The 21,998-nt window shown below is 40.1% G+C and overlaps 1 protein-coding gene across 1 annotated transcript in view; it reads right to left on the bottom strand.

Moving 5' to 3' along the window:
* Positions 1-411: 411 nt before the first annotated feature.
* The window catches only part of pigk (phosphatidylinositol glycan anchor biosynthesis, class K), a 32,725-nt gene continuing 11,138 nt past the window's right edge, over positions 412-21,998 (bottom strand). The window contains exons 9-11 of the mRNA XM_034153096.1: positions 21,499-21,671; positions 13,402-13,477; positions 412-1,795 (exon numbers count right to left, since the gene is read on the bottom strand). Coding sequence (XP_034008987.1) covers positions 1,679-1,795; positions 13,402-13,477; positions 21,499-21,671 — 366 coding nt within the window. The 3' untranslated portion in view covers positions 412-1,678. The remainder of the gene's footprint in view (positions 1,796-13,401; positions 13,478-21,498; positions 21,672-21,998) is intronic.

The following is a 21,998-nucleotide window of genomic DNA, read 5'->3' as shown; positions in this document are numbered from 1 at the left end:
AAATACACAACCGGAAAAAATCTGCCACTCCCTTACAGAGCCCCTCCTCCAACACACATGAACGCGCACATGACCAATGAGGGCACGAGATAAGTTTGTGCCCAGATGGAAGGCTGACAGGCAGGTAGGCCATCCAGTTATTTTAGCCGGGCCGGCTCAGATGATTGGTCGTGCTTTTTACAGCGCCACGGCTTCCACAGATGATATTTTTTTTATGGACTTTTTGTCAAAGCACTTAAGATATTCATTGCTATCGGGATGTTAAGAGCATTCCATGGAATATAACAAAAAGTGTATCTCGAGCCGGTTTCTCAAACTTACCTACCCCACCTTTAAAGGGTAGTTAACAGTTAAATCAGATCATGTGTTTCTATAAAGATTAATAATGGAAGGAAAACAACAACAAAAGCATTCATTTAATTGAGTGTTTCATCTTTAATCAGGGTATCAAAAGGATCTTGCTCTCTAGGAAAGGGGACCAGGCAGAATGAGATTACAGGAAATTATACACGGAGAGGAAGAAGAAATAAGCATTGCATACATAATGCATAAGAAAAAAGGTATTTGGTGGCTGACGCAGCAGCTGCCCTCTGATACATATGGTTTCATTTCCAATCCCATCTATTTTCTGCTTCAGCTGCAGAGCACAGTTGCAGTGGATGATCCTCAAAGACAAACTACCGCAGGTTCAACCCGTATGCTTTGAGAATCAGTCACTCCCTCCAACAATGAGCCTAATGCAGAGGAGTTACACATGCAGGGGAAGAGAGAGGGGCAAAAGGAGGTGAACAGCACCGAGGAGATTCATTTAGGACGGCCGGCAGCTTACTAGGTTATCACTCACTTATCGCTGCTGTAGCGCCGGGCGTGGAATGGCCGGAGAAATAGCCGTCCATCATCCAGAATACAATCAGCGGAGTACCCGGCTGGGGAGCTAATGGATGTTTCCACAGGGAGGGCAATTTGGTGAATGGGAAAGTGGATGGGTCCATCGGGCGAGATGGGATTACGTGCGATTGTTATCCTTCACGAGCGTGATATGACAGTCAAGGGGTGTAATGTATATAGACAAGAGAGACATAAAATAGTAATCTCTTCACAGCCCACTCACAGCCAATCAGCCGCCCTCATCACACACTTTCCTTCTCCTGACCGAGCAGACACTCTGAGTAGCACTTAAACAATAAAAGGCCGCCGCCGCTACTGAAATATGTAGAGTAGCGCGCTTTCAGAAATAAATTAAATTATCTGCAGATAAATTCAGTGCATTTTTTGTACCAAATAACAATGGAATGGCTCGACAACACAGACACTTTCCACACCAAAATAAATAAACACAAATCCAAGAAAAACCTAAAACATATCAAATGTCCGTGGCATTGAGGAACTGCAAATCCAATGCATGACTTTGAAGTGTGTGTCCCTCGTCACATTTGGAAAAATACACACATGCTTACATTTCATCAACGGAAAGAAATCACCCAAAAGAAAACTAAAAGGCACCAACTGCAACACACAGTTCCTGGGAAAGCATTTGTGGTGCTAAACATCTCTTTCCACTTTACAGGAAAAATAAGCCTGTCACACCCCGCACCCTTTCCTCTAATATCCCTTCAGCGAAAGCTCCATATCTGCAGCTCTGTGTCCTCCGATATCCAGCGGTGTGAATGCTGAGGCCTCAGAAGATGTGTTTGAGGTGCTTCATGCCGTACGTCTTGAAAAACACCAGGAGGATTAGAGTCCACAGGCCCAGGATGAAGCCATCAGGGGGGTGCCAGTCTCTCTGCTTTGGTTTCTGAAGGGAGAAAAAGGGAGGTGGGGTGGGGTGGGGTGCGGATGATGAGGGAGGAAAGTGGAGAGGGGGGGAGATTGCAGGTTAGCTGTGGTGTGTATATTTCTCCCGTTAAGGCCACCGCTGATTGTTCTGTCATTCACACAGGCTGACACACACACACACACACACACACACACACACACACACACACACACACACACACACACACACACACACACACACACACACACACACACACACACACACACACACACACACACACACACACACACACACACACACACACACACACACACACACACACACACACACACACACACACACACACACACAATTCTCATCAGCACCCCCCGCACCCCCCCCCCTCCTGTCTTGTGTTTGTCCCATTCACTGCCACATCATCACTTTGTGTATGATTATACTTTTAAATCTCCTCCGTATTAAACATGCATCTCACAAGGAGCACATTTATATGCTAATGCGTTTGCAATATTCAGCGGAGAGATGAGATTTAACCTCTAAAAAGTCTTCCTAACTCCTCCACTGGCGACAAAGACAGGCTGCAAAGACGCACTTAAGAGATTTCTGTTATCCCTCGCTATACATGCTGCCTTTATCCAGGCAGGCAAGGCAGCAGCAGTCAGAGAAGGCGTAACCCAAAGCCAAAGCACCAAGACTAGCCACACACTCTCCTAACATACAGTACAGTAAAGCTGCGACGTAAATACGTAGGAGATGTGATTCCTCTCTATCTGGGATGAGCGCTAGTGTACGTTGAGCCTCTCTGAAGTCCATCCAACAGTGTCAGGAAGATATGGAGCCACGCCATTAAAGCTTAGTATAGGGGCATTATTACAAGCCATTGTAAAACAAGATAGTGACAATAAGAAAAGAGATGTTTATAATATGGGGAATTGTCACTATACTGACATCGATCCCATTCTACAGGCTTGAAGCTCACTGATTTGGTTTTTTAATGTATGGTGTAGTGTCACAGCGCTCCTATAGGCAGCATTCAGCAGCCTGGACTACTTTTCTGAAGAGTCGGGAAACTAACCATCACAGAGCTGAAAGGTTAGTGAATATTGTTCTGATCGATGTTTCAGTTTAACAGAGTATAAAACACGTTCAAATAACCTCTGCCATTAAAGTCTGGTGTTATTTGTCCTCTACTTACAGTATTCTCTCTTAAGAGCATTTTAAATCAGAATTGTGACAATCTTTGGGCGATGTTATTTGTGGGAAAGGTTGTGTAACTACTTGAGTTCAGACAACATTTAAAAAAAGTTGAAAAGCTTGTGGTTAAATGAAAAAATAGCTTTTGGGAAAATGATGTAATAATTATTTGTCTAAAAGATAACTGATAGTATTGTTTTTTCAGTGACAAACACAAATAAAAGAATCAATAGAAATGTCCATGATAACAAGCCAGAGAATTACATGAGAACCAGAAATACGACTTACACAAATAATGTTGACCTAAAAAAATCTGAAATTGCGTCTGTATGGCACTGCATATCGTTTAGTGACTTCATTGCAGTGCAGACAGAATCGTTTTTATCTAATTTTTGATGACTGATGGCATTTGGGTGTTGAAACCGTCTAATTGCCCTGCAGTTTAGACGTGAATTGACCTGTACAACTCAAGTAGACATTTCTGCTGACTTACACTTTCTATGAGAGGTTGAAAACTGCTGAATTGGCATATGTGCAGTGGACAGCACTGGTGCATAAAAGAGACTGGCATATACTGAAGTGTTAAATATGTGCAGCACTGAAATTACCCCCCACTGAGCACCAAATGCCAGTAAAATGTGTTTCTGGCACCTGAAATGCTCCCAGAACTGGCTGAGACTGTAACATTGAACACTTCAGTTAAATTCAGTTTCCTGTTTATCTCCTCTCTGAGAGACAGCCAGTCAGTTTGAAGCAAAAACAACGTATTTTTTAAATGACTGACTGTGACGCTCCTGCTACACAAAGAACATGTCTCTCGATAGCTAATGGAGACGCAGTGATGACGAACTTGACCCGATGCATAAAACAGCGAGTCTTAAATAACACATCGCACCTGATTTTATTCATGAAATATCATTTATAGCAGGCATCATTATGTTTTTCCTTAGAATAATGAATATGAACTACTCTGGCTGGTGGAAATTATTGTAATTTCTCATTACTTTTAGGGCTCCTGGTAAGTGAGGCGAAGAGTGAGTTTCAGTGAGTGTAGTCCTGCCTCTGGGTGCCTTTAAAAGCTCCTCTCAAGGCTGTCCTTTCACTACAAACTACATGTGGACGCAACAGCGCTGCCAATTCCAGACATGGAAAGACTGGGACAGGAGTCAAATTGGATTACGGCAGACTTGAAATTTATTTAACAGCTCAATCAAGAGAAAATCAATAACACTCCACTGCCATCCAGAATGCTAAAGCGCAAACAGTGAGTGATCAGAGCTGCATTCAGGGTGCAGATTTCACCTGAGACTTTCTGCTTCCATTCATGTTTTACTGGCAAACAACGGCCAGCAATAATCATATTTCAAACTAAATCAGAGGACAAAAACAGGACTGATGTTATATTGTGATTTTGAAAGGAGCTGTAGGATATTAGATTAGATTTTCTTTTCTTTTTGACCCAAAATTGGGACATTTTCTTGTTACAGCACATGTAGAAACGGCATTGAGTCTAATCAAGGAGGGAATTTGGAGATTAAAGCCTTTGCAGACCGTTTAAATGCTCAAGAAACGACGTATACAGTGGCCGTTTCTCAATGTCGAGTAAACCTGCTGCAGAGCCACCATTTCAAGTATACTACGTCATCGAGTGGCGCCGAAGGACTGTTTAAATGCCCAGCATTCGGCGCCACTCGATGACGTAGTATACTTGAAATAGTGGCTCTGCAGCAGGTATACTCGACATTGAGAAACGGCCACAATAACACATTACAAGAAAGGGGAAACCCCAAAAAGCACAAGAGAGACTCTTTAACTGAAAGTCATGCTGAAGAAATGTCTGCCGTTACATTTGGCTACATTTTGTAGGCAAACGTATTGAATGGCCATTTTACAGCTTTGGTATTTAGCTACTATGCATATCTATGTTATTGATACAAAATGTACTTCAATAAATAAATGATGGTGTAATATTATGGCTTAATTTGAAGTAATGTCCAGTTGTCTTTTATTTAAGGGCCAATCCTCCAGTCAAAGTCACCTTCACTAACACCATTCATTCACTATATAAACTTTATCTAGCGGAAAGTGTCTGAGAAGATACTGAGCTGAAGGTTATTTGGTGGAAAAAACTGAGCGCTTCGACCGAACTTCAGTGAGTAGCAGCAGCAACAATGAAGCTCTGACTACAAAAGGATATTTTCAGCGTCTGATTCAACTGCGCTTTGTAAGAGAAACTACAGAAACAAATCTCAGACATTTTGGTTTCATTTGTCTGACGTCAAAGTAAGAGCCGGGTACAGAAATAGTCCTTTGTTAGAAAAAGGAACTGAATTCCTATTTTCACACTTCTAACTATATGAATGACGGAACACTGTAATTTCTGCCAAAGTTAGAACAGTTTTAGTTTTCTCACATGAGATATTTAAAATCTGATCCATTAATTTGGCACCTACAGAGCGCCAGAGAGGAAGATAGAAGAGCTTTTGAGTGTTAGTTCTTAATAAAGAAATGGACATGAACCATGATATTTCAAGTACATTCATGTTTAGGGGTCTTTTCTTCATGTTTACTTGATGCACATTTAGTAATGGATACCTAAAGAAGCTACAGTCAATATATTTTATAGGAAAAATAATCAAAAGACAATTTGAAAGGGTTCACTCGTAGTGATGAAACCACAGAAGATATCAACTGATTTTTAAGTTCCCCTCGGTCTTATGATGAGTTATTATTATATCATTCTGTCCGAGTGTCTCTCTTTGCGTCACTTTTCAGCAGCAGCAGTGAAACAGCTCTTTAAAAAGTACTGTACACAATCTTCTCGTTACAAGCCCGGATATTTGCATGACCTTATATAACATTTAAGGTCATTATTTAGTGTCTAAATCATGGTTATATTCACTGTAAAAAAGCAGCCATGGTTGCAGGTCGGCTTTGAAGCATCTCATTTTCCTCGCACTACATTGAGCGCTCGCCGATTTTGACCCGCCTGTTCTAGTTTAGCTGGAACTCCCCAAATCCCAATTAAATTTGACAGCATGCTTGAGTTTTCGTCCTCCATGTTTTACAGTCTAACAGACGCAGCGCTATGACAGCAGTGATCTGTCCCACTGAGACTTTGACATAACAACATGAATACTGATCTGACAGTTCAGGCTACACTCATTTTAAAAATCCAAAATACATTTTCAACGCGGGTTTTTCGTCTTCTCTCACCACACTACATGCATCACATCTGTGTTACAAAATAAAAAGTGAGTTGAGACACTCTTAGCTACAGCCTTGGAGACAAAGGGTCCGGCGGGACGACAAGAAGAGCAGCTGAGGGTTAAACATCTGGAGGACGAAGCAGAGGATATTGATAGGAGTCGACTGGGAGTAGGCGGCCATTGGGGGCAGTTGACCTCCGTGACAATGCAAGTAAGACGTGTGCGTGACTGTGACTGTGTGTGTGTGTGTGTGCGCATTTATATATGGGTATGTAAGTGCAAGCCTCTCGGGTAAGGAAGAGCAAAAGGAGATGGATGAATTGTGACAGGAAGCCAAGTCAGCACCGCCGGCAGAGAGGGGAGCATATGTCGAGAGCGAAGAGAGAAAGAGATTAGGAGAGAAGGAAGCGACATGAAGTCAGTGGACAAGAGTGATAACTACACATTTCCAACTAGTACAAATCAATCAACTACTTCATGCAATGTAGCCAGCCCAATGTATTTATTTAGTAAAGAAATATTTATTTGGATATTAAAGATTATGCTTTTTTGCTGGTTTTTCCCTTTCCTGTATTGTTTGATATAAGTTTCCTACAGAGGGAGTTTCTGAGCATAATATGTCCTCTTTACAGAATAGTGATCAATATATGCAGACAAAATTCACCAATACACTTAAGTAATTAATATGCCATGTTCGTCATGATGTTTGGTCACTTTTTATTCTACACATACTGTTCTACCCGTATATAACTGTAACACGATGTATTGGTCAGGCTCTGATGTAATATGTGAAAGAAAGGCTTTTATAAGTCCAAGGTCACATCTTTGATTTCTCCTTTTTGTCTCAACTGCAGCCAGAAACCCACACGTTTATTTGAACATTATATACTTATGAAACAGATTTGTGAAGCTTTGTTTTCGAGCTTTTGCTTGATAAATGACTTCAACGTATAATCTGTTATTAAAATTGCTCAATTTCTGTCGGGCAAACTAATTGCTTAAATGACTAAATGCTACAGCCCTAAATTCAATAACTTATTCAAAACCTACTTTGAATATTAAATGTGGACAGCCACGACCACGGAATGAAACAAACAAGCCTACTCTGTATGAGATTTCTCTCACGGCCACACATTCAAAAGATTCCAGCTTCTTAAGAAAAACACGGGAGGCTGAAGAAAAAAGAAATATTAAGCACAGAAATTTGAGAACAAACCTGACCTTCACTGAGGGAACAATTCACATCTCAGCCAAGGACAAGGACTTCAAGCAGCCCGCCTCCATTACACACGCTTTGTGTTGCGTATTCAATTCACAAGTAAAATCAATTAACAGCTACCCATCTGATTGATTGGAGCTAATTAACATGGCCATGCAGGATGCTAATGGCCGTTGAGGGAGGTCTGAGACGCCCTGCCAAACAGTCGCACTCCAAGGTCAAAACTGCAGCAAATGTATGTTGATGAGCGAGCAGGAGCCTTTCTTTCTCTGCCAGGACACTCCACTGTATTGCCTGGACATTTGAGTGCTTGGACAGACAAAGCAGTGGGTGTATTATTCTCTCATAAAGCATGTTTTGCTTTTCAAGAGGATATCATGTTTTCATTCAGAGGAAAAGCTTGTCGGAGTGGGTTTGGCGTGTGATCTGCACAATCCCTACATCCATTTTTAGAAAGTGTTGCAGGCTCAGTGAGGGAAAGCGGGATTTGGCGTAGGATTGAAGGGAGGCAAAGCATGAATTTTCAGTGTTTCCACTTTCAATTCTCTGAAGCCATATGGTGTGGCGTCAAGCTGGCAAAAGAACAAATAACAATTTGACGCCAGAGACCAGAACTCACAGCAGCGAGGCGTGAAAAAGAAAAGCAGAATACACAAGAGAGTGAAAAAAGGAGCTCCTACTCGTTATTTCCAGCGCTGAACATATTGTGATTAGGTGTTGGCAACATGATGAGATGTGTGCGGTGAAAAGGGAAGGTGGCGGGAAGAGGGGACTCACCCTGTCACCAAAAGCGAGCTGACAACATTGACAGGGCATTAATCAACTCCTCACACACACACACACACACACACACAATGAAGGAAAGTTTGTACACAGACGCCATACAGCACAGGCTTATATTCCCGCTGTCAGTCACTGTGATGACTTTTCTATTTACAAGCCGTCGCCTGGTCTACTGGCAAACATTGAAATGGAAAAATGGTTTTCTTTGAAGATTAACACAGTGAGAAGATTCGTTTTTTTGTTGGAGGCACCGCTGAAATCGGACCACTTGGGAATACTTTAGACATCAAATCTTATGAGATTCAATCACATCGGGTCCTTCAGATGAGTGCATCTGATCGGCGACAACAACAGATGCTGCCACGGTGGCCGGAAAACAACGATATCTCGGGGAGTGGCGCGCACAATATGACAGCTAATCAAAAAGAGGACAGCCGTCAATAGGCTTTCTGGACATTGGTCATTCGGCAGCAGTGCAGATGGATTATGTTGAAGGGGGGAGAGATGACTCAGTCTGTCAGGACTCCCATCCTCAACCCAGCAGGAGAGCTAGCCGATAATCGAAATCTCTGACAGGGGTCGCCGGGTCGATGAGTTTGTTTCTGCGTTGTTCGTGCGGGTGCATTTGAAAGAGGAGTGGGGGTAGACAGAAAGAAATGTATGGAGACAAAAAAAGATATGAAGCCGGCGGAGAGTAAATGGCTTTAATGACCTTTAATAGTGTGACGGCTTCTGTGTTGAGAACATTATTGACGAGGTTGTTTCTTATGTGAGCAGTGGGAAGCCGATCTGAGACCAGAATGTATTTTCCAGGCAATTCTCAGAGATCAATTTCCTGCCGGGCACAGAGACCCCTCCTGCTTCCCATCCCGATACTCAATAAGCGTCTGACAGCGCTCCGGCCCGTGGTGAGCTTCATTTCTCTGGGCCAAATGACTGTGACTCCTTTTAAAGACTAACAGCAGCAGAACCGGAGACTTCTTCCACGATTTTTTTTTCAAACTTAGCTGGTCAGCTGGATCTGACCTTTAGTATAAACAGTCATTGTAGAGGAGAAGAACATCAGGGTTCATTCAAATGTCAGCAACTCCTCCTGGACTGTAGTCCCTGAAAGGAAACCAAGAGCATTTCCACAGATCTATCCCCACCAACTGAGTCTTTTCTGTTTTGCAGATTTATAATTAGATGCCTCAGTGGCTGTTTATACTCATTATAAACAGCCACTGTATCATTTCATGTCTTTTTGGAGAAGTGGTAATTGTGTTCTTATGAAATCAACCAGAAAGCAGCTGTGGCTTTAAAAATCACAAGGCCAGGTTTGACGATTGGCATTACTTTAGAAAATGACTTCTTTTTTAAGCATTAATGTGGGAAACACAATAGCTGAATTGTTCCATTTATCCTTAGCAAAAACATCATTTGAAAAAGTCTGGATTTGTTTTTGATTTGAAGTCATTATCCCTATGTAAGATTGCAATATGACATCCCATGGGGTTTTAGACAGAATGCTTATAGCTCATCTTACTGCATGGAAGTTGTAAATATCAATTCATGTTCTGTGGATTGTGTTTTTTTTTTAAATGTATTATTAACTAGTACTTATTACTACTATTACTTAGTCTTATACCCCGTTTATCTAGGCCCTTTTTGTATCTTGTTTTATGTATATATGTCACACAGTGGGACTGCGAGAAACGGTATTTCAAGATTTCTGTATGTAGAAATAAAGCTGACTTTGACTTTGAAATATTAAAATAAAAAAGATAGCTTTGTTGAAATGACAAGGTGCTCCAACAAGCTGAAGGGTAGATACCCAATTAGCTTGAATACAGACAGAAGCCTAGATGGAGCTCTTTGGTAAAAAAAAAAAAAAAAATTGTCCTTTTAATTAGTTTAAAATCATTTCTATGAACGTTGAAGCACTTTAGTTGGTGGGTTTCGAGGCACTCCAGATACCCCAAAAACACACGTTTCTTTGTATATGTTGCCTTTTTAAAATAAAAATATTGATTACAGAAGCTAATCATGAGGATAGTGAATACAAGAGGGATGCGATTTATCCATTAAGTTGATGATTATATTTTGATTTGGTTAAAGCCCATGTGTACATAAGCAGGGCGTGCAACCCATTAAAAAAGCTCTGAAATAAATGCTGCCAAGGTGTAGCTTTCACTGTCACTTACTGAAGCTGTCGAGGTGAAATCAAATACTGCTACAGAATTGATATAACATTTATCCATCTCTGTTAGGATATAGCATTGGATAATACTGTGAGGATGGTCGTGTTAATGTTTTAAATATGGTTTTCAGAGGCAGCTGAACCCCAAATGTAAGCTCCACATAAATGTCTGCTCTTGCCAGTGGCAAAGATGAATGTGACTTTTCTGCAGCACGAGTTGAAGGGGAAGTATAGAAATAGTATCTTTTAAAGGCTCTTCATGGAAGATCTTACAAGAGGGATACAGCCGAGCACAGACGGTGTGTTTTGAATGCCGAGCACACGTTCAAAAGGTGGAATGAGGAGGAATAGGTGTTCATTTGTGAAGGTCGGCTCCACTGAAAGCCACAATCCATTTGGGAATGAGCTGAATGCACAATTTCATCGCCACAATCCTACCTATCCATTCTGCTGGATTTCACGGTGGCCCCTTCACACCGAGACTAGGAGGCACTTGCATTTCACACTTAAGAGCCGTCACCATGGAAACGACACAAAGACATCTGTTGCTGGATAACTTTCTGTTCTGTGTCCAAATTGAGGACACGCTACGATATACAAAAACAGCAACAGGTGTCTTGGGAAAAAATATGTGAACCCACAAAAGACATTTGACGATTCACCACAAATAAAATGGGTGTTAAAAAATGCCAATATCATTAAATGTTTGTGTTTAGGGGAGATACTGTAAATATCTGGCTACCAGTGATGTTACTACTGTGCTGTATATAGGAACAATGTTGAGTTACTTATAATTTACTTAAGTATTTCCATTCAATGCTACTTTATACTTCTACATCTCATAGGTAAATATTGTATTTCTACTTCACTATTCTTATCTTACAGCTTTTAGAGACTATTATATATATCACATATTGAGGCACTTGCAGATTGACTCGTACTTTTAATATTTTAAGCACATTTCTATGATAATACTTTAGTACTTTTACATGAGTGAGATTTTAATTGCAGGACCTTTACTGGTAATGGAGTATTTTTGACATTTATTGGTACTTTTACCCAGGTATAAGACCTAAATACTTCTTCCACCGATGCTGGCAACTCTGAGAAGTGTTTGGGAGAAAGATTTGAGTGTTTCATTTGATGAAGATGAATGTGCTCACATGTAATTAAAGGATTCAGAGACTTGGTGGAAATCAAGGTGTTGTGATGGTTGTGCCCACACATCCAAAACATCTGGAGGAACAGCTAACTTATAAATGTCATAGGTCTACATTTTCGAATTCTGTCCAAAACTTTTTTTCCTGAGAGATAATTGGAGGTTTGGGTTTGCACTTTCTCCATGTATAGAGAAACGGACCCAGACAGCAGTAATGATAGGGTGGCAAAATGTTCTCAAGAAATACCTGCTATTCAGGGTCGGGGAAACTGAAATGGAAAAGGTTGCTGAATTTGAAAAAGTGTCATCATATAAGAACTGTGAATGAACAGAAAGAAAGTTGGGAAGGTTATATACCAGAGCACAGATAAGGGCGAATCGAAGAACGATGTATAGTCAGCTACTGTAGATGTTTTTATGTTCTTAAAAGGGTTCATCTGCAATGAGGATCTTTGTATATTTCTATTTATACAAATCCACAGTATGTAACCCATTTGAGTCATTTTGTCTATTGCACCATTTATACTTGTTTTACTGTTATGTTAAAGAGGCCCTGTCATGCTGTTTGGGGGTTTACCTCTCCTGTAGTGTTATGTAGATTTGTGTGCATGTAAATCCAGTAATCAGGTCGCATTCACACCTAATAGTCCGCTTCTCTGGTGTGCACCAGGCGACAGTTTGTTACATGGTTTCATTTTTCAGAAGGTTCGGTTCACACGGGCAAAACTCAAACGGACTATAAACTTTAAACACAAGTCATGTGCACGGAAATGCTGTTCAACCATTGGTCAGACATTAAGGGGGTACAAACGCAAATCCCGGCAATTTCTACCGGAGCCTCCGCCATGGAGCATCGGCAGGTTATTTTCATGCTGTTGTTAATCTGGAGATCAGATCAACAGACTCTAGTGGACACTGGACAGCACATATGATTATATAATCAGACAACGTGCGATACAAAACATTGTAACACATATAATGAGAGACGTTCTGCACGTAAGGAGGAGGTTTCACCGACGGCAGGTGGCTCTGACTTTTATATATAGTTTTTAGTTTGATAGTTGTTTTTACTTTACACAACACTGTTCAACACATCATTCTGCTTCACTCTTTCGCTAACGATTTTTGAAGACATCCGCGTTCTTGTGACACGTAAATACTACGCTTCCTATGTTTTGGTGCGGACTGCGTTCACACCAGCAATGAACCGCTCCAGAGTTCGCAAGCAAGCGCTCCGAGACTACCTCTTTTAGGCGGACCAGAGTCCGGTTGCTTAGTTCACTTCAGAGGTCTCGGACTGTGTTCACACCGACCCAAACGAACCGCACCAAGCGGCTAAACGCACCAGGGTTCGATTCAACCGGACTATACAAGGCTGGTGTGAATGCGACCTCATATATATACGATTCTGAAATGTGCCATTACACATAACAAATACTTTTACACGTGGAACTTAAAGTTTATTTTAGTGCAATACTTTTGTACTTTAAGATAAGGTTTTGAATGCAGGACTTTTACTTGTGAGTACTTTTACAATTAAGTATGGATACTTTTACTTAAAATCGGAGTACTTCCTCCGCCACTGGTTAATGTTTCTGTTGTGCATATGACAAACAAAGCCTTTGAACTTTGACTGATTTATGAATGATTGTGTACCCCTCTTCTTCTTGGGGTTACACAGGGTGAGGAAAGAGCAATGGGGGAGAATATAATATGCATTTGTGTGTTTGGCTATTATAATGAAAAATAGAATTTGCAAGTAATAAGAAAAATGTCGGGATCATATCATCGAGGACCTTTCCTTGTTTTGAGTGTCCCACCCCTAATGACCCTGAAGTGTGTGCGTGTGCGTGTGCGTGTGCGTGTGCGTCTCTCTCTTACCTGATGGATGATCTCAGACACCGGCAGCTGGTCTGCATAGGAGTACTTCTCTATCTGAAGCTCTTCATTGACAGGACTGCAAGACAAAACACACACAAAACGGACTCTGTTAGCATTTACCTGAAGTTAATTGCACTTTGGAAAAATTAAGCTTTTGTTAAATGGGACGCCATTATTCAGAAATGAATAAAAGCTGTCGGGAAGAGGAACGAACCTGAGCGTTTCTGTTGGCAGTGTGTGTCTAGAGGAGGTGCGTGTGATTAACACACCATTTAAGAGCTGAGTCAATGACATGCAGTGCAAATGAATGCAAGTAAATCCATGTTTTCCTCTTGATAAGTCTCCTTGTAGAGAGTGCAAATCATCTTATTAAGTTCATCCTATGTATATCACTACAGAAGACAAATGGTAAAAATACTACAGGAAATAATTTTGTATGTGATACTATATGTAAAGTCTGTTTTACCAAGCAACCCACACAACCTTTTTAATGTCAAATGTTAGAGGCGTTAGTTGAGCTCCAAACAAACAAGTCTCCCACGGTGCACTCCGGTTAGCTTTTTAAAAAAATCTAATAAACCTGAGTCAACATCAATGACGAAATCAATGTTGAGCTGGTAAACCAAATAGTGTTGGTAGTTTGTAGTTGATGCTACACAGCAAATATCTCTTATTGATTAGGTTTCACAAACCTCCAGCAGTACTCTAGTGGTGAAGCATCTTGGTAGCTCTTATCCAGTTTAAGGAATTACAAAGGAACATTCTGCTTTAGCTTGTAGGCCTTTAGTGTGGTATGATCAGTAAGGCCTTAAATAACCAGCATCCCAAAAGAGCTCTGGAAAAAGCTTATAATTCCCTTTTTATAGTGTAATTATTTTCCTTAAGACTTTTTTAAATAATGAAATAAGCACACACAAAGGACACAACACATCCAGTACCATTTCACAAAACAGAAAAGATGATTTAATGTGCATTGTCCCTATTCAAATAAACGATTAAATTAAAAATTAAATGAAGAATGAAGAATGGAAAACAACTTCTAAAAGGTCGGTTATAGCAGTAAGCATACAGGAAACAGACCATTTAATATCCAATATGCATGTTTTATTATATAACACCACAAAACGTTTTAGACCTTTAAGACATTTAGTAAACATTTTGATGTGTAACATAAAAAAAGTATTTCTTAAAGTTGAGTGACATTTGTGACATCTTTCCCTCGCTCAATAAAAAACTATTGGGTTGTGGAAGAAGTTGATTAATTTCTATAAGAGTTGTAGTTCTATGCTTTATTTTGTACAAGTTAATGACATAAAAGGCATGTTTAAAGTGCAAATGTTGAAAGACTATTTTATCACTTTTTTATGTTAACTAAAAGACTTCCAGCAAGACTGAATGCCTTTTATCGGCATGGTTTCAAATAAAGAAGCACCGCATCCTAGTATCCAAGGCCAGCACACACAGACCATATCAGGATACAAAGGCAAAACTACTACAAAAGAGAGACTCCTCGGCGCCTATTAATCCTTCCTGACCGTAAAGCATCCGTGCATTGAGAGTTAGGAATAAAACCAGTTATATTTAGAGCCATGCATTCATATATTTTATTCATAGAGACTTATATAAATGGAGTAAGTTAAGGGTCTTGCTCAAGGACAATGAAAAAAAGTTCCCTTCGCGCCAGTTGATGGATATTCATTAGTTACTATTAGACAAGATGCATTACACCTGCGACCTTTGAGACTCAGCGCTGGTTATCCACACGGAGCGTTCTGCTTCCATCTCGGTGTAAAACCTATTAAAAAAGCATTAATGAGCCACACTGGCTTACATGTTGCATCAGCACAGCAAACACAGGTGCAGCAGTTTACTTTGTGTCAACCCCACATTAAGCATCCTACTGATGTAAGGACTCGGCAACAGAATCCATGTCTGAGGATAGTTACCTCACACAAAAACACAATTGAGTCTCGTTTTATTTTGTTCTACACTACAAAGCTCAGTTGTATTCGGCTCAATTAATCTGCATTTGTTGCTTGATATTTGTGACAGGGGGTTTGTTGACAGTAATGAAGAAAAAAAACACAGGCCAGCCGTATCCATTAAAGCTATATTGACATGTTTTCTTTTTCAGTTTCCATATTAAAAGGGTCCCTTTTATCTCATTTCAGGTTAATTAGTTGTATTGTGCACACTGGTAATTAAACTCTTATGGGTTTACTTTGTTTGAATTGATGAGAAACAGAAACATCCAACTGTGTCAACGATAAAAGCACTGATATAGTTATTTAAAACATATTGCAAAGATCATAAAAGGCAAAGAAACACAAGTGTCAAAGTTACATTACACCTACAGGTTTATACACTTGTCAAACCCATTCAATGATCTGGATGCACCAATACAACACAATTGCAATAAGGTCGTTTTGACATGTTTATGTGCCTCCATTCATCTTTTTCGTCGGTTTTTCTGCAACATCACAGTCATGAGTCAGAAAGCAGACTCTCAGCTAAAGGTCACAGTCGAGTGGAGGTTTGACAGAGTGGCCTTTTTTTTTTTTGTCTAATCAAAGAAAGTTCAGGTCAGACAGCTGCTGACAAAGTGGGCAAAATCCCCCAGAGGGCCACCGCTCGCTGTGTGAAGCAACCGGTTCTGCTTTTTCTTTACTTTCTCACCCACTGAGTTAGTGTTGCTCAAATTATTTCTGACTTTTTGGCTCATGTCATTCCTCCTTTGTTCCCGTCTTCATCCGTTTCATTTCAACCCATTTCTCTGCACGTCTCTCTTCTCCCCATGTCTGTGCAGCGGGGCAGGAGAAGCTTCGATAGACAGGAACAGAGACAGAAGGAAACTGGTCGGAGACGCCCCCCCGCTGAGCTGCCAGCTTTCTCTGCTACTGGAAATATGTCACTGAAATGTGTCACCGAGGACTCACCGCTGTTTCACCCTGTTTCAGTGAGCACAAGAAATACTCGCATTCATTTCAGACCACTTTCCATGTAAAGAGAGATGTTTTTGGAGATGATGTTCCAATGCACTTAGCTGATTCTAACCGATGTGACCGGCCCTCCCCACTTACAGCTCCTGTCTTACTCCAGCGGCCATCTTTAGGTCAAATTTCCTTTAAAAAGGTGTGCCATAGGTTTTTGTGCATGTAAATCACATGTGTCAAACTCAAGGCCCGGGGGCCAAATCAGGCCCCTGGTGGATTTAATTTCGGCCCGCAGGATAATTTCTAATTACTATTAGATCTGGCCCGCTGGTATATTGCACGCACACCTTCACTCAATCCTGAGGATTTCCTCAGCTCAGAGCCTGACCCCAAACATTGATGAACTTGCACCCCAGATGAGATGCCAAGTATCTGGCTTCAACTAGCATCACAGCAGCAAACTGAGTTTACATGGACGTTTCCTTCTGCACTTTGTTTCTTGCGACAACAGGGCATGTTTGGTTTTTTTCTTTGAGGGAAATAGTTTTGTTGAAGCTGTTGTTGGCCTGTGGAATAATATAATCATAAGAAATGACTCCGGAAAAGCTGCAGACAGAGCCATAAGAAATGAATGCAACTGATTATTTAATGTTAAATGTTGTTTTATAGGCAATCATTTAAGCTTTGTTAGTTCCAGGTTTAATATGAGCAATAAGTTCATTTCAATAAGTTCTGCAATAAACATTGAACCAGTCCGGCCCTCGACTAGTACCCATTTTTTTATTTTGGCCCACTGTGTATTTGAGTTTGACACCCCTGGTCTAAATGGTCTAAATGGTTACAATCTCAATGCTCCATCCAGAGGGAGTTTCTCTCCCTTGCCTGAAACGCCTCCATTGGACTCCTTTGTTTATGTCTGTAACATAGTGACATCGCTGTAACACTTGTGCTTCTATTGGATAGCGCTCCAACACATTGTACATGATAGGCTAAGGGGCGGGACATCTATAAGCAATTGACCAATCACAACAGAGCCGGCCAGCTAACCAATCAGAGCAGACTGGGCTCTGGTTTCAGACAGAGGGTGAAAAGAGGTGCTGCAGCACAGGCAGTATGAGAAAAATAAAGAGCTTTTTGAACACTAAAGCATGGAGACATGTCACAGGAGAGACACAAAATACTAATATTAACCTAAAACTTTGCATAATATGTCATCTTTCATTCAAACCACTTTCCACTCTATTTTCTAAGTGAATAGAGTTATTTTTGGAGAACATTTTTCAATGCACTTAGCTGATTCTGATAGATGTGACCGCCCCTCCCCACCTACAGTTCCGGTATTACTGCAGCTGCCATCTTTAGGTCAGACACATTTCCTTTTAACATCTTTTCTACTAATGAAAAGTGCTTTTTGTAGAGTCTCTCCAGTGCTGCAGTCTCACAAATGACATTAAATGCACTTTATTACTCAAAAGGGGGAAATTAATTTGGCTTTAATATGATAATCTTTGGAGCTTTGTGACCCCACAAGATGACATGTTTTGGTCAATAAGCACCTATGGCTGGACGTGAGTAACTACATTACACTGTTAAGCTCATGTATAATGAAAAGAATCGAGGGGTCCATTAAAAATGTCCTCTGCATCAAGAGTAATTCACTTAATGGAAGAGCTTTGTTCTGAGGCTGAAGCAGCCGTTTAAAAAATGGGTGGGAGGAGAAGAGAGGATAAGGGAGGGATGAGTGAGCAACAGAAAAGAAAAAGACTTACACACTTGGACACACGTGTACCCATCTTCTCTAAATATCCTGCTGCACCCGTCGGAGAGGCTGCACTATATTTAATAACAGCTTTTTACAGAGGACATCTGTGATATTTTCTCCCTGGGAACACACAGCTCACTACAATCCATGTTCAGGTCTTTCGGAAAACGCTATTATGTAATTTAACCTGGGGTGCCGGACACAGAGGTCTCATAATGATCCATTTCCGCGATTGCTTTTTTGACACGATCCAGATGTGTTGAAAAAGACAGTTGAACCAAGCCCAGCCCGGATTTAGAAACACATTTATATAAGAGGTTTTTATTTTAGGGAGGTTGGATGATGTCTGTAAGTAGAGCTGCAACAAATCCTTATTTATGCTACTGTAAATCCGTTATTTTGCCTAATTAACCGATAAGAACGTGCAAATAAATGCATGTTGATTCAAACCCTGAGGAGATACATTTCAATGTGCCTGTAACAAGATATCCAGTTATCTATTATATATGATAAAGAAAAGCAGCACGTCTCCGTTTGAGAAGCTGGATTCTGTATTAATGGTTTATTTATTTCGTCCTGATCCAATCAATACTCCATTAATAATCCCAGTACCAATTTCCTACTGTAAATCTGGTCTTTCCCATCATTGAAGCGTCTAGAGAGACACTTGTTTTTCTGTGTTTCTGTGCATCAAGCTGGATTTTCTGTAACCAAGAAAAAATAAGGGGGAAAACATATATGTTACATGCAAGACCCTGCAAGAATACTAAAGAGCTACTGTATTTCTATTTTGTACGTGATCGTGCCGTGATCAACCTGCCTTTGTTTAGCCTTCTGTTATTGTGTGGTAAGCTGCACATGTTTACACTGGCAATACAGTCACCTTGAAACTATCCCATTTCTATTACAATACATGACACAATTTGATAATCATACTGGTGATTCAAATCATGTTTTTATTCTTTGTAAAACATCCTTGTATACCTAACCTCCTTTAACAATTTGCCAGAGAATATTCCATCACCCAACTCACAATGGAATATTAAAAACTATAAGAACATTCACCAAGCAGCACTGAAAATGTCTGCTTTATTTGGTTCTGTTCTACATACCTTTGTGAAGCAGCTTTTTCTGACATGAATGTCATGAAATCTAAACACAGAACAATATTGACTGATGAACATTTAAATGACTCTATTAGAGTGAACCTAAGTGGGTACACTCTAGCATACACCTGCATGGTGGACTCCATGCAGCGCCATTCATCCACTAACTGTACAAAAGAGTGAAATGCTTGTAAGGTGGTGATTAAGGACATTTATGTGCATTTTCAGTGATGTACTTATTATGTGGGCCATAATTATATGTGAGAAATGTTCGTTTTCTTGGACCTTGATGTGAAGTTTTTTGATAAGCTTTAGGTATTGCTATTTCACACGTGTACAAAAGTATAGCTTAATTCAACTGATGAGGGCTATGTGAATAAATGTAAGCGATGTGATGCAAGTAGCTCTTGGCCACTTTCATTTTTTCAAAGTAGCTCTCAGATGAAGAAAGTTTGGAGACCCCTGCATTAAAGCAACAAAACATGTCAGAGAGTACAGGCATGACAATTAGCATAAAAGTGTCCCCTTTAACAAAAAACGTGTTAAATATGACAGCCAAAATGGCAGAAAGTGCTGTAAGCCTCCTTAACATCTTTAAACTTTTTACGATAGTGTTTTCTATCATTCCTAAAAGTAGAAAGACGCCGCTAGTGCTTTGCTGCATCAGTAAACTGAGCTCCATTAAACATCAAATGAATGGGGATTGCTGGTTCTTACATCAGAATGGTAGATGCAACGTCTCTCTAGGACTGAATGAGGGCAACAGGCAGCTCGATACACCGCTGCTGTGTTTCTTTGTTGTATGAGATCAACAGACCTAGAGTCAGGCTCTAATCAATAATAAACTAATAGGGGAAGTTGTGTGCAATGACTAACTAGCCTAGAGCCAAAACAGCTGATGACTAAAATCGGTGTGGCAATTACCTCTTAATTACTAATTAGCAGCCAACCACATGAGGTCCTTTCACTATAACACCTCCCAGTGGTTCAATTAAATCCCATCTTAATGGAATTAATAGAATAGTGAGTGTAATAAAGTTTTAATTTCCATCACATCTGTTTGTAGAGCACTACAATCTATTCCTTACCTTCAGCCTAATGAGCCAAAATAAGGAGGAGTGATTGTATTTTGGTGCATTACTGTAGCTGAGCGTTTCCAAAAACTCCAGGTGATTAGTGTGTCTGGGAACTAATATGAGAAAGTTAACAATATTTCATGAGACACAGAGGATGTTTAAGAGTTTGACAGCTCTCTACAGACATCTAGTGGCTGAATATATTCATCACATCATGTCTCGACTTGATGCAATGAGAGAATGAACTGAATTCAATTTCAGGCGCCACATTCAACCAATCAGAAGCACCGCTGCTCACTCAGTGCCACTGATGAAGAGTTACTGATTTATAGACTACACAGGCTGTCCAATTATGATCCTCACTTTGTTGCGAACGTGCAGGAACTGATTATAAGTACCATCTGATTGAGCTGTATTAACCTCAAGCAGTCATGTCATTGGTCAACCGTAGCAGGTCTTAAATCACCTACAGGGTAGTCATAGCAACTCACGTCATTGGTAGAGAAGTCAATATAGCTAATGTTATTATGTTGCATTGTTGGAGAAGCCTGTGACATAAGATTTTCAACTGCATAATTACTCTGTAGCTATGTCAGATTGACAATAAAGAACCTTGAACCTTGAACCTTGAACCTTGAAGAGACCGAAGAGAAATCAAAGGTTTGTAGGTTGAGAAACAAACGTAAAACAGCAGCACTCAATTAACATTTTTATACATGTCCCCAATCCACCTTGAATATCACTTCCCTTTAGACGTATGGGGAACACAAGGGTTCATACGGATTAGTTTCTATTATATATTCTATTGCTGAATATGTTTTATCTTTCAAATATTATTTGTTTAGTCTTTTGGGTCGACTTACACAACGTAAATACACTTGTAAAAAAGATAAAAACAAAAATAAATAATGATTTCATTATCTTTGAACCACTTATAAAACAGAGCAAACTTATACCACCGATAATGTAACACATATATAAACAGAACATTATCAGGCAGTGAGAAATTACGTTGAGAATTTGTCAAAGAGAGGGGTTATAATAAAAAGAAAATAGGTTTAGGTATAGACTTATTGATCAAGCCTGGTTGGGAGTGGCAGATTGCTTCAGATGTCATTATGTATTTTTCTCCCTTGCCATACATATTATAATCATTGCCATATTGAAAAAAAAATAAAGTTTAGATCAAACACTTCACAAATGAAAATAAATCTGCTTACCTCAGCTCCACCTGTTGGATGGGGTCGGTCAAGTTGATGGTTTCCATGGTGATCTCGATTTTGCGCACGCTGCCAAAGAAATCAGTGATGAGGACACTTCCTGGGTCCCTCAGGAAGAGGTCAGTACGGTGGCCCGGAGTGGACACACACTGACTCTTGGGACACACTTTGAACTGGGGAGAAAACACAAGCAGAAATATTAAACTTCACAAACAGCAAAAGAGGCAAGGCTCCATTCACATCACAATCTGCCATTTACAAATAAAAACCCTCTCAAAACTAAAATAGTAAAGTTTCAAATCTGAAAATGGATTTCATCTCAATTTGTTGCCATGAACTTTAAAGTAAAATCCTAATTTGTATTAATATTAAACGACAAATGTTAATTCTTACTTTCTATCTTTTCCTACTTTTAAGTATGACTATTGATATTTTTATAACCTCCTCCTGAAACTTTAATTTTTAGTGACAGTATTGAATGGAGAGACAGAGGAGATGAC

This window comes from Trematomus bernacchii, unplaced genomic scaffold (assembly GCF_902827165.1).
Source record: "Trematomus bernacchii unplaced genomic scaffold, fTreBer1.1, whole genome shotgun sequence".
Taxonomy (NCBI): Eukaryota; Metazoa; Chordata; class Actinopteri; order Perciformes; family Nototheniidae; genus Trematomus; species Trematomus bernacchii.
The sequence above is the reverse complement of the archived record's forward strand: the minus strand, read 5'-3'. Positions and strand labels throughout refer to the sequence as shown.